The 14,152-nt window shown below is 42.8% G+C and overlaps 1 protein-coding gene across 8 annotated transcripts in view; it reads left to right on the top strand.

Annotated features, from left to right (window-relative positions):
• The window catches only part of ripor1 (RHO family interacting cell polarization regulator 1), a 342,398-nt gene that overhangs the window by 258,772 nt on the left and 69,474 nt on the right, over positions 1-14,152 (top strand). For 5 of the 8 annotated variants that reach the window (XM_085991336.1, XM_085991335.1, XM_085991340.1 and 2 more), the window contains exons 2-6: positions 808-934; positions 4,990-5,145; positions 8,608-8,686; positions 9,644-9,667; positions 10,488-10,541. In XM_085991336.1, coding sequence (XP_085847462.1) covers positions 834-934; positions 4,990-5,145; positions 8,608-8,686; positions 9,644-9,667; positions 10,488-10,541 — 414 coding nt within the window. In that variant the 5' untranslated portion in view covers positions 808-833. The remainder of the gene's footprint in view (positions 1-807; positions 935-4,989; positions 5,146-8,607; positions 8,687-9,643; positions 9,668-10,487; positions 10,542-14,152) is intronic. The other 3 variants (XM_085991342.1, XM_085991339.1, XM_085991341.1) reach the window with 1 other exon arrangement.

The following is a 14,152-nucleotide window of genomic DNA, read 5'->3' as shown; positions in this document are numbered from 1 at the left end:
AGGATGACTATTTGGGTGACCTTCAATTGGGCATAGTGCATTGTTGAAGGCAGTTTACAGTATTTGATTTAGAGACCTGTATAAAAAGGCAGCCAGAATGTTGTAGCTCTATATTGCCTGCATTAGCTGCCAAGACCTGGTCACCCAACCTAAACATGGATGTTTTTTTGAGGAGAGGTGGTATTGGGTCATAAGTACATTAGCTTAACATACTTGTGTCATTAGTTTAAAGTAATGCAACTCATTCTGACTACACTGAAGTAATATAAAATTAGAACTTAAAGCTAGTGCAGAGCTGCTGGAAATAGGTAAAGTGATAACACAGCAAATATGGAGGGGGACTCTCACTCAGCACTAACCAGCATTTGAAACGATTCGCTTTTAGTTCTCCATCAGTGCAGTACTTTTGTAATACTAACAGAGCTCCTGTGGTGTTTCTTGTGGTAAGTAAGATGCTTTATAATAATGAGTGCATTCTACCATTTAGCACATGATGCATTGTTCTGCTGGTAAGACAGAGATGTGTTCAAGCTGTGGTGCAAAGTCTAATTGCTGTAAGTAAACACTGCCTCCGGTCAGTTAGTGTTTAACTGTTGCGTTGGTGAGGGAAATTTGCAGACTGAAAGATGTTTGTAAATATCCAGATGAGGAAAATAACAGCACAAAATTACTGCCCTTTTCACATACTTTTGACGTACTGAAGCGTTTGTAATTACAATCAAATTTTTAGCTTATAAGCATACATTTGTGTGTGTGTGTGTATATAGGACAGTGGTTCATCGGTGCCTTTCCTCTTCATTTCCACAGGGCTCCCAGCCAGGATACTGTTCACAATGTCGCTGTCCGTGCGGCCCGTGCGCCGCATTTTCTTAACTGGAATTACTAGGAGTCAGTCTTTTGCTGGAGTCAATTCACCGCAGGACAAGGCATTCAGGTTAGTGACGTATGCAAATGGAACAAGTCCTTGGAGGCTTAAAGGACCATTTTTCCCACTGAGTCAGAATTGCGACACTTCAATTTTATAGTATAATGTAGAGAAGTGATAAATACTTTGAGATTTGTGCTCCTATGAAGACTGTATGTTAATGCACTGCCTCACTATGGTCCTGAGCTGGAGAGATCAAGAAGTTCCTATGTCTGCTCTGAGTTGGCTGAACTTAGCCAATCTCTGCTGGGATGGCAACAGGAGTGCTACAGTGGTAAAATGCCAGGCAATACTGCTGCTGATCTCTATCCAATAACCTCTTGGTTATCAAAGACCTACTCTCTTTCCTACTATTCCACCCCTTCCCCACACAGTAGACTAGAGCTGTGAGGAACAGCCACTGTCTGGACACAAACAGCAATGAGATAATGACCAGATAATCTGTTTGACAGGATACCAAGAGAACTCTCCTGCTTTTCTTTGAAATAGTTCCATTTGTTGTTTTATGTCCACCTGGGAGGTCAGCCGGGGTTTAACATCTCATCCGAAAGACGGCACCTCCAACAGTGCAACATTCCCTCAGTTCTGCACTGAGGTGTCAGCTGAATTATGTTCTCAAGTCTCTGGAGTGGGACTTGATCCCACAACCTTCTGACTCTGAGGTGAGAGTGCTACCATTGAACCAGTGGCTGTTTGAATGAGGTCTCAGAGGGCTTCTGATGCCTATGGAATTATAAATAAGCATGAGTCACCACCGTCAGGAGGGGTTGGGAAGGGGTAGAAACATTTTGCTTTTTTTTGTGCGGGTGGGATTTCTGGTTTCCCTGTATGATTATTTGAGTTGTGTGCTGTCGAAAACCAAAAGCACAGTTAAGTAACCATCCAGGGTTGCAAGGGTTTGACCGATTTGGGGAAGCTTGATCCTCCAATTGTTAATTAACATTGTAAATGCAAATTAAGCTATATCTACAGACTTTATTGGCCACCCTTCAGTGGAGAGAAAATGTCATAACAAGTATGGACTTGTCGGGTCCATCAATTCCGGTAGCAGATCCGCTGATTTACCTGAATGACACAATAACTGTCGTCTATCCAATTGTGTTATTTGTTTATTGGCGAAACACTGCAGGCAAAATCAGCCTGTCTGGATAGATTAATGAAATGTGGATTGTTTGTATGTCGTGAACGGATGGTCATTAACAAAGGTCCAAAAGGAGAGAGAGGATATGATTAACCATTTAGTGAACGTGTCATGTCAGGATGAAGATGTAGAGGTTAAACAGGTAGCGAGCTGCATCTTTAAGGCAATCGATGAATTGTGCTGCCACTTTCTGCACAGTGTACTTCTGGAAAGCTAATTTTGACTCGCTACATGGAGAATACAGTGCAGGAACTGTTCTTTTTACATCTACATAAAACCTGCTTTGTGACTTAGAATTTTTGCAGCAGTCTAATTTTCATTGTGTTGTGAAATGACCTTGGTGGCCAGATAAAAGTAGTAAAGTTAACTGCAGCCACCACCTTTATCACAAGTACCTAGAACTGGATGCACTTCCACACGAGGATGTTTTTTCAGCATTTTCCTCTCGCCCTGAATGTGTAATAAACACCAAAACAAGCACACATTGGGGGTTTTCCTATGTCCAAAGTACAATTGTGTTTCTGAAAAGATTGAATATGCTTTGGCTGTTTCCTTCCTCAGTCTCTTGTGTTTTCCGGGGAGACATTGGGGTTGAAATTGGTCTTTGGCTATAGCGTGAAAAGGGCGCTAGTGAATCAACAGGTCCTTTTACATTGTGCCCAATTTTTTTTTCTTCTCTGCTAATTACACGCCCAGCAAAATGAAACGGCTGCCAATTTGCTGCTGCCCGTTTTTTTATCACATGTTTCGTGCTTTCGCCGACGACCTATTTCACCCCCATGAACTCTTGCTACCTCACCCCCCCATGAACTCTTGCTACCTCACCCCCCCATGAACTCTTGCTACCTCACCCCCCCATGAACTCTTGCCACCTCACCCCCCCCCCCCCCCCCCATTAACTCTTGCTACCATACAATTCCAAGGGCATCGGTAGCCTTCTGGTACCTTGGCATTCATCATGCGAGCCTATGCAATGACTTTCGGCAGGTTACTCATTTTTAAGACATTGCAGCCAAGCCCAGTCCTTTCCTCACATGCTGACCGCATACACACCTTCCAGTTGGCATCACTATATTGTGATCAGGAACCCTGGCAGATACACTTTTTTGACTATTACTTTGGTCTAGATGTGGATTATTTGAATGGTAATAGATTGGGAGAAGGGGAAGTGCAAAGAGACCTGGGTGTTCTTGTGCACCAGTCGCTGAAGGTAAGCATGCAGGTGCAGCAGGCGGTGAAGAAGGCAAATGGTATGTTGGCCTTCGTAGCAAGAGGGTTCGAGTACAAGAACAAGGATGTCTTGCTGCAGTTGTACAGGGCCTTGGTGAGACCGCACCTTCAGTATTGTGTGCAGTTTTGGTCACCTTACCTGAGGAAGGACGTTCTTGCCATGGAGGGAGTGCAGCAAAGATTCACCAGGCTGATACCTGGGATGGCAGGAATGACGTACGAGGAGAGATTGTGTCAATTGGGCTTATACTCACTGGAGTTTAGAAGATTGAGAGGGGATCTCATCGAAACCTATAAAATTCTGTCAGGTCTGGACAGACTAGCTGCAGAAAGGATGTTTCTGATGGCCGGGGAGTCCAGAACCAGGGGTCATAGTCTAAGGATAAGGGGTAAGCCATTTAGGACTGAAATGAGGAGGAATTTCTTCACCCAGAGAGTGGTGAACCTGTGGAATTCTCTGCCACAGAGGGTGGTGGAGGCCAGTTCATTAAATATATTCAAGAAAGAGTTGGATATATTTCTTGAGGCTAAAGGGATCAAGGGATATGGGGAGAAGGCAGGGACAGGATACTGAATTTGAATGATCAGCCATGATCTCATTGAATGGCGGAGCAGGCTCGAAGGGCCGAATGGCCTACTCCTGCTCCTATCTTCTATGTTTCTATGAATGAAATATCACAGCCTGGAGTTTCCTCCGCATTTGCGCCCAAATATACCCAGAATCTGGGCGCAGACCAATTAAGTGGCTTAAAAGTTTGCAGAATTTTGGGGGTAAGTGAGTTAACTACAATATGCCCAAGCCTCCTTGGTCTTTTACTGGTCCATCAAACCTTCCGTCCGAATGAATCTCTGTCCACCAAACTGACTCAAAGAGGAAACACTTAAAAGAAAGCTAGTCTGGATCTGTCCTCTTTTGGTGGATTTGTGCGGGGCGGGGTTCACATGCTGCAGAAAGTTATTTAGACTGAACACCAATGAATAATTATCCATATCACAGATTGTTACTTGCTGAGCAAAGCAGTACCACAATTGGGAAATAAAAAAGAAAGATTGTAAATGCTGGAAATCGGAAATAAAAACCAAAAATGCTGGAAATACGTGGCAAGTAAGTGGCCTCTTCAGGAAGAGAAGACAGGTGACGATGTTTCAAGCATGTACCCATCAGCTAAGCGGACGACTGAATGATGGACAGGCATTTTAGTAAGGGTGGGGAGAATCGGCAAGTATATCAACTGCAGAGAGGGATTTAGTGGCTTAATGTCCAGATGTACACTTTCTTGTGCAGTCAGCTACACTCTTAAGTGTTCATATTAATTCTGCTGAAGGGCCCAAATTGTCTTTTCTCTCCACAGGTGCTGCATGACCTGTTGGGTGTTTCCAGCATTTTCTGTTTTTGTTTCTGTACATAGGCGTTGTAGTTGCTTTTACTGACGGACCACAGAATGTCTGGTCTTCTCTGTAATTATCAACTTAACAAAATCACACTCTTCAAAGTTGCACACCCCTAAATTTTAATACTGGGCTGTTGGAGAGATAACCGGGGGTTTTCATGATTTTCTTTGAAGAATTTCAACCCCATAGTGACCATTTTGGTGACGTGTTGCTCTTTCTACTGGTGATAGTGGGTCACAGTTGTGCTGTTGAAAGTTGCTAATTCTGTTCACTTTAATTGACATTGTGACTTCTCGTCTAGCAGGAAACTGAAGGTGTTCAGCACCCCAACAACACAGCGGAAAACCGTGTCTCGAGCTGGCAAAATGTTCAACATTTCCCATAAATCGCTCCCACCTAAGAACCCTCAGCCTGAACGGCTGGATGAGGTTTATGAAGCTTTGAAAAAGGGCCTAAAGTAAGAGTTCTCTTGTTCTCTGATTGTTGTTGAAAGAGTGCGATTGTCACAAGAATTGAAACATTTGCTAATGGGACATTTATAAAAATGAGACTGCTTGGATTTGTAAATGAGTTCATTTCTGATCAGTAAAAATGCCTTTCATGACCCAGTAGGTAGTTTTCTGTTGTCTCCGTGACCTTATGGAAAGATGGTGGTCGCATTTTGTTTTTTCTGAGTGGTTTGCATTGGATCCAGCAGATGTGACCATTAACAGCTGAAGTAATAAACACCGAACCTTGGAAAACACTTAAACTCCTGAGCTCATTTTCAGTACATCACATGTGCTAGTTTCCCCACCTCTCCAGGGAAGAGCAGCAGTAATCTTGGTTTCCAATTATTAACCAAGTTACCATGTCAACAAATCCCATCACCCACCCTTGCTCCTGCAACTTGCTGAGTGTTTGTAAACAATCTGAACCACCAATGCAGTTCAGTTGGACTACAAGTGAAGGTCAGTAAAAATACTGGACTGCAATTTGTTTTAAACTTGAGTACTTTGGTTAACTACTTAATCAGAACTTCCAACTCACCTGTGTTTTGAGGGCAGTGCCTTCCTTTTTGAACATTCACCTATTGCTTAACTTGCTGGAATATTTTGTACCACACACAATAAATGAAGTGTTTGTGCCAGGACAGCTAAGGGTACAAGTTACTGGCTGTTTCAGGAAAGCCGCACTCAAAATATTTTTGCTCTGCTCCCTCTCTGCATAAGTCTGGTCTGTAAACAACCCTTGCCCTGTTGAAGATATTCACTCTCATGTAATCAGTGGTTACAAAAATCCAAAAGGTTGACTTCTAAATATCTGTTAAACTTTGGGTTTTATCCAGTCAGTATTTACTAAAGCAGCCCTACCTCTAACTACAAATTGTAGTGTTCAAATAGAATGGCAGCTATTTTGTAGGGTATTTGGATACTATGGCTGGAGGGAAACTGATCTGTCCTACAACATTAGATCGAAGCAGTTTTTATATGCCAAGTACCACAGTTTGAATTTTTCAAACCCATTTTGTTCCATTCCTGCTCTGTGCAATGTAAAAGCAGCTGCAGTTTATCCTAATGGAATGAAAGTTGTAGTTAACTGACGAAAAATGTTCCAGAAGATTCTTTGTTTATACTTTGCTTTAGTGTCATTTTTAAAATTGCATTCTTGTAAGTTTGGGTCCAATAAGTATTCCACGGTTATATTTTATAATCAGATATTTTAATTTTAAATTGATTGTCCAGTGGCTGCTCCATCCAAGGTTCGGTTTAGTCCCCACTTTCCAGTTGGATTGTAGTTGCGTGGTGGTCTTCAGGCGCTTGATCTATTGAAAGTAACTGAGAAAATCCTACTGATCTGACAACCTAAAAGTCAACATGAATTCTTTTGGATATGGCAAGTTTGTATTTATCACAGACTTATGCTAGTTATAACACAACTCGAGTGCATTCTGAAATGGGCTTGGATAGTCTATTTTCTAAATGAATGAATGTAACTTGCAATATTCCTCAGCTTGAATTTATCTGATGCTCTGATTTGACATCCTGTTTGTTATTAGGACTTCAGTCCCTTTTTTGTTGGATTTGATTCATTGCAGTAATGACTTGCCCTCAGATTTGTTACTGTATTTAGTAATGAGAAGTTAAACTATATTCACTGAGGTGCTAGTGAGGTTAAACTATATTCACTGAGATGCGCGTGACAGGATAGAAGTTGGCAGGATGTTCAATTTGGGCACTTTGGTCCCTTTCTGTAATGTGTAATGGTAGGACACTCGGGGACTGCAGGCTAAATTACATTCTGATCCTAGCTGAAACTGACACAAATCTGTGGATTGCTTTGGAGATAAAGGGATTTATTATATTTACACTGTAGTCCAGTACAAGGTCTTTGAAAAGTTACTGTAACTTTAACCTACAGTATCTGAACCATTTGCACCGTTTGTGTTGCATCTCTTGTAAGACTCCAGTAATTTATAGGTCCGGAATTTGCGGTCTGCAGCAAAGCGAAGGCTGGTTGGCTGCTGGCCCCAATGTACGCTCCGCACAGGGATCTCGCGATCCCTGTGTTGAAGTTCGGGTTTTCCGTCCTTCAAATCAATTCAACCAACAGGCGTCTAAGCAGCCAATCAAACGGCAGAATTCTCACAGTGAACAAGGAAGTGAGTAAGCTCTTAAAATTCTAACTTTTGAAAATAGTTAGAGAGAGCAAAAGAAAGATTGGGGTTCTCGCATGGGAAAAAGGCAAACCTGAAATAAAGAGGGACAAACTTAAAAAAAAAAAAAAAAAATTAAACATTTTTTTGCAAAGTTTCTTAATTTAAATTTTTATCAAAATGGACAAATTTCACACTGCACAAAATTAAAATTAGTTTTCCAGGCCCTTAACATTTGTTTAGCAGTCAATACGCTGTTAAAAACCCCAGTTACACCTAATCCCTTTGGGTCTAACTTATAGTGGGGAATTTAACAGCATACTGACTGCGGAAGGGCCGAAGTTTTCTTATGATTTCACTGATTGCCATCTCTGTGGGGCGGGGGTGGGGGAACACAGCGTAGCCAGTTTCAGAGCTGTCATTGACAGACCGCAACTTTGGGATTTCCGCATGGGCCAAATCCTGAAGTTGCGGTCAGTTTCAAGGCGGTATGATGGCAAATACTACACGTTAACCGTCATCCTGACCGTAAATTACAGCTCACAGAGAAACGAGGCAGGAGCTCAACTGACGCCAAGTTCTTTCTTCCTCTTCACTCTCCAATCCCAATTGTTCCCTCCTAGATGACCTCTCATTACTGGGATAGGGGTCGATACAGCCTGTGCCCATCAGTCACTATTCAGCTGATGTGAGATGTGCTTATATGAATAGATCTAAGTGACGGACTGCTCTTGGACTCAATTCTCTGACGAATTTAATGGTGTACAGACTAATTACATCTCGTAAGAGATACAGATGCATCAGAAGGCAGAGGTTTATACATATGGTGGAGCAAAACTGGTTATGTGTTTTCTTTGCTACTAACTGTAAAAGTAATAATGGAGGAAAAAGCACATCACAAAGATGGCCCACAGAGGCTTTGGAAAAAGTGGAAAGTAATGAGGTGTGCTTTTGGAATTCCAGTCTAATGCACTAATCCATCAGTATTTAGTGAAAGTGATATTTGCTGGATTAATGAGGCATTTGATGAACCAAATCAAATTTACAACCGGACAGCAAAAGTTGGGAATTAACGAGACATCTAGATGGACCAAGGCTAAATCAGCAAGTGATACTCACACATTCGGTCTGACCTGTAAATAGAGATTGCTTTTGCTCATTTACAACATAAGGAGCCATTTCCAAATGCACACTCACTATTGTTAGTTATCACATTACTCAAATGGTATCTGCTGCATTGGTTCTGATGACTCTAAGGAGGTGTTGCTTCTCTTATCCTTGCAGTGCATACTTACAAGTTCATCAGCTGGAGCTTGACAACTTAACGGCTCAGCTCAAAGATATGAAAAGGAATTCCAGACTGGTAAGGAACATAGCTTAAGTAACACATGAAATTGTACAAAGGTTGGTAGCTTTAATATGCTGTACTGTAGGACCTAGTAATGATCAGTTAAGGACCGAGTCTGATCATTAGTGGCATCACAGTACAGAAATTCTGACCTTTTCTTTGTATTGTCTGATTTTAATATTTAATTATGTAGAAGGATACAGGATCCTTTTTGGATTTGACGCAGTTCATAAACCTTTTTAATTGCTCTGGCATACGTAATATTTGTGTGTGTGTAACACTGGGTTCATGAAGGATTTAAACAGAATAATTTCAATGTAATTTCTTCAGTTATGCTGTTGTTTCTCTGTTAATTTTGAAGCTTGGGATGCAATAGTATGTGAGGAGACTCCCAGTGACATGAACCTTGTCATTCATGGGAAATGACTTATGAAATAATACTGGGCGGCCTGCTGGTGGCGCTGTCTAGGGAGAGTATAAATACTCGGGCATGGGGCCAGCTTGCTCAGGACATTCTTTATCAGGAACTAGTGAAGGACGCAACTAGATCTCCATGTTGAAAAACAGTTGATTAGAACCTTGTTTAATACTCAGACCAAGTGCCTAGTAATTTTCTTACGTCATCCAGCACAGTACAGAATTACATCTTGGTTTTGCTTTCAGTGCCAGTTGCATGTGTCTCAAATTAAATCTCCTCATTGTGCAAGGTATAAATATTTGCAGCACGTGGTTACTTGACACCGATTCCTGTTTGACTTTTAAGATCAGGTGAACAAGTTGCAAGCAAATTGTACGGTTGAGATTTGCCTGACATTTTCATGTTCAAATTAATAGAGAAATGAGAATTGAGACTCTCATTTTGAAGCAATGGTTTCTGTATTCCTTCCATATTGAATTTTGCTTATTTCCACTTGGATGTCATATTTAGTTACACAAGTGCACATTGTAACTCTTGTTTCTTTTTGGTTTCAGGGATTTCTATATGACCTTGACAAGGTAAGAATTTTCAGTATTACGTCACGTTCTAACTTGAGTTGACAGAGAGAACTGAACACTTTGGATTATTCCAAATAACCTTGATGGTTTGATATGGGCCTAGAAGCTTGTAAGCTCTTGTACATTGTTCCAAAAATCATATAAATAACCTGCACGAGCAGTTCTGTGATTTTTCAGATTGTATTATTTTTGCTCTCTACCCCCTTAACCCAGTCACCCAGTTGCACACAGTCCATTCGTTATCCTGGCCCAGACCGCCTACTGTGTGACTGAGTGTGAATTCTCAATAGCATCCAAAAACTCAAGTTAGATGGGGGATTCTTGATAATTAAGTAAAAGCTACCATGAATTCAGTGAAGTAAGCCATCTAATTTTTGCTGTTGATAAGCAGCCGTACGCCGATTTCATTGCCAGTGCTGCTGTCTAATTGGGCTGCACTAAATGCCTAACGCATGCTGGCCTTAACTGGCATTTCTTGTTTGCATTCTCTTTCCCACCCCTCTTAGGCAGACTTTCTATCAGAATATTCTCACCCTTCCCATTCAGCAGAGATCTGGAATTGGTTTCTATAATTGTGTTGCACATCTGCAGCTCTCTATGAAAAGCTTCTTGTATTTACTGATTTGGCTGTATCCCTGACTCTGAGCACAGAGCCTTTAGGAGAGAATTATATGCACTTGTGTACTGGAAAATATGAATAAAACATTGGACTGATTTAAACATAAAGGCATCTCAGATTTGTTTAATGTGCTTCCAGTAAAAAGACTTGCCAAGTATGGTTAACTTTTTTTCTCTCTTTTTCCCCCCTCCTCCCTGACAGCAAATCAAGTCAATTGAACGGTTTATTCGCAGACTGGAGTTTCATGTTAGTAAGGTAAGAAACTACATGATTGTGTAATACCTAGCGGTGACATTTCTGTATTTCCATCATACTGTGTTTTACACCAAAATAAAACCAGTACTTGAGGGTTTTTCTTTGAGTAAAGGGTTACAATGATGGCAAGTTCTGGCTGGCGATTTTGGATAATTCACTAGGTTTTTCTTGTGATTTTGATACGGCTATAAACCACCTATGTTCTCATTAACATTTCAGATGTTAGCTATTGGAGGGGCATCCAAAATAGCTATAGGACCCAGGTCATCTTGTAGTGTTTTTGCAATGTATATGTTTTGACTTGTGTTTTTAGAAAGTTTTCATCTTTGAAAGCTGTTGTTGTTATGGCGACTTGCTGTACATCAAAGAATCTATGATGCGGCTACAGACGGCTGTCTGAGTCTCCGTGCTCGCCACAAGTCCTCAATGAGCTGCACGTCATGTGTCTGTTCAAAATGAAGTTACAGATGGTGTAATGTAGATATGGTTGTCGGGCCTCGTTATAACTTGTTGCTCTTGTAATTTGTACCATTTATGCTCATCTGGATGGCGGGTACGTTTAAAACAAAACTGTTCCTTTATCCTTCTGTTAATGTTTATGATGGCATCTGTTATCTTCCCATCTTTGTATGCTGGTAGATCTTTTCCAGATCGTCTGTGATAATAGCAATGGTATCTGTTATCTACCAGCATACAAAGATGGGGAGATCTTTTCCAGATTGTCTGATAACAGCAATGTGTCTGCAGGTGGGCAATGTGACAGTTGCTAATGGGGCAATTTATACATGTTGCATTATGCTGTTTTATGAATATAATAATTGTAAAGCTGATAGTTCATCATACAGGCAGTGATATCTGTGGTTACATTTAGTTTACAGTGCTACTGCCCTGGACTGTAAGGTAAATGAGGTCTGCGGCACTGCAGACCAAATCAAGAGGTGGTTTTCTCTGCTGCAGCGGAGCCACTGAATCAATGAGCGCAACGACGTAGGAGGTGGTAGAAAACAGGAGGTTGTGTTCTGTCTCCACTTGTTGGGGGACACTTCTGGAGCATGATCATGAAGCAGTCCATGCCCGCATACAGCAAGACCTGAACAACACTCAGGCTTGGGCTGATAAGTGGCAGGTAACATTTGCGCCACACAAGTGCCAGGCAATGACTATCTCCAACAAGAGAGAGACTAACCACCTACCCATGACATTCAACGGCATTACCATCGCCAAATCCCCCACCATCAACATCCTGGGGGGTCACCATTGACAGAAACTTAACTGGACCAGCCACACAAAAATACTGTGGCTACAAGAGCAGGACAGAGGCTGCGTATTCTGCGGCGAGTGTCTCGCCTCCTGACTCCCCAAAGCCTTTCCACCATCCACAAGGCACAAGTCAGCTCCTTGGCGGGAAACTCGCAGTCCGACTGGGAGGAGGGGAGCCGGGCATGGTGGCCAGAGGTCTGATCGTGAGCGGGAGAAGCAGGCCACCACACGTGGAGCCGGCAACAGTGAGGAGGAGGCAGCGGCTGAGGGACATCGTGCTCCCACTGCCACTGGATGCCATTGAATTGACTTTCTGAACACGGCGCTGTAAGAATAGCTGACGTGTCCCTACGGGGAGTAAGCATTCCATTGTACTTGTACTAGTACTAGTTACATATGGCAAATTGAATTGAGTGTGATGGAATAGTCTCCACTTGGCTGGATGAGTGCAGCTCCAACAAGCTCAACACCATCCAGGACAAAGCAGCCCGCTTGATCCACCACCTTAAACATTCACTCCCTCCACCACCAGCGTACCGTGGCTGCAGTGTGTACCATCTACAAGATACACTGCAGCAACTCACCAAGGCTTCTTCGGCAGCACCTCCCAAACCCATGACCTCTTCCACCTAGAAGGACAAGCGCAGCAGGTGGAAGTTCTCCAAGACGCACACTGTCCTGACTTGGAAATATATCGCCATTCCTTCATCATCGCTGGGTCAAAATCCTGGAACTCCCTACCTAACCGCACTGTGGGAGTACCTTCACCACACGGACTGCAGCGGTTCAAGAAGGCGGCTCACCACCACCTTCTCGAGGGCAATTAGGGATGGGCAATAAATGCTGGCCTTGCCAGTGACACCCACATCCCAGGAATGAATTTTTTAAAAAGCCATTGGTTACAATATGATAGAAATTTGGGTGGCATTATAACTCTCTGCTATTAATATTGCTGACAAAATGTATGAACATTTTTGTTGGAAAAGTTTCTTTAAAGGTAACTTCCTGAGAGTGGGTGATTCAGTGGACCATAGACCGCTTTTTCCCCTTGGGGACCTGGGTTTAAATTCCCCCCTCCTAGTGGCTATATGGGTGCTGTGAGGTGAGTTCAGGCTGTCTCGATCCAATTTCTGCTGACCATAAGCCTGCAGTACAAAACTTCCCCTAATTTAACACTAAAGGTGAAATTTTGAGGCTTCCTGCTTGGGGGTCCGTACCAATCGGCAGGAGGCTTGGAGCAAAGCGGTGGGGCCAGTAAGGCCTTACTGGCGGCTCAAAGTATTGAAATAAGGGGTTTGTATTGACCCTTGCTCCCAGCGCTGAGTTTGTCCATAAAAAATTGTCATTCTGGGACCTGGCCTACTCAGTTAGGCATCTTAGGGCGATTTATTCTACAGATCACATTGTTTTCACAGTTTCAATGATATTTTCTTTTCAGGAGTTTGCTGGGCAGTCTGCCATTTTTGCTTTTTTTTTGGAATATTTTTCTGCCAGAACTTTGCTTCATTATTCTTGGTTGCTGCAGCCAGTTAGATAGCACCATACAAAATGATGAGGATAAGGATCTTTGAAGATTCCAATGCATTGCCTAATTTTAGACAAAGAACATGATGAGACAACAAACGTACATCTAAGCTGAGGCATTGGTGTGCACCCGTCACTACCCTGGGACCTATGACCTACCTGGAGTGTCCTCAATTCCATCCCCGCCACCATCTCAGCACAACCCCAGCCTGGCATGAGGTTGAAAAAGCCATCCGACAACTGAAGAACGACAAGGCCTCGGGAGCAGATGGAATCCCTGCCGAGGCACTAAAGCATGGCGGAGAAGCATTACTGGCGCGAATTCATGAACTCATTTCCCTTATCTGGAAGGAGGAGAGTATGCCAGTGGATTTCCGATGCTGTAATTGTGACCATCTTCAAGAAGGGTGACAAGTCAGATTGTGGTAATTACAGAGGGGTTTCCCTGCTGTCTGCCACAGGGAAAGTCCTCACAAGAATCCTCCTCAATCACCTTCTCCCAGTGGCCGAAGAGCTCCTCCCAGAGTCGCAATGCTGATTCCACCCACTAAAGGGCACAATGGACATGATCTTCACCGCGCGTCAATTACAAGAGAAATGCAGGGGGAACAGCACCAACCTCTGTACATGGCCGCCTTTGATCTCACAAAGGCCTTCGATTATGGAGCATCCTCCTCAAATTCGGCTGCCCTCAAGTTTGTCATCATCCTCCGTCTGCTTCACGACAACATGTAAGCCGTGATCCTGACCAACGGTTCCACCACAGACCGAATTCACGTACAGACCGGGGTCAAGCAAGGCTGTGTCATTGCACCAACGCTCTTCTC

Source organism: Somniosus microcephalus, chromosome 6 (assembly GCF_052327205.1).
Source record: "Somniosus microcephalus isolate GS21.2 chromosome 6, FLI_Smic_1.0, whole genome shotgun sequence".
Lineage (NCBI taxonomy): Eukaryota > Metazoa > Chordata > Chondrichthyes > Squaliformes > Somniosidae > Somniosus > Somniosus microcephalus.
Note: the sequence above shows the minus strand (reverse complement) of the source record. Positions and strands in the feature narration are given on the sequence as shown.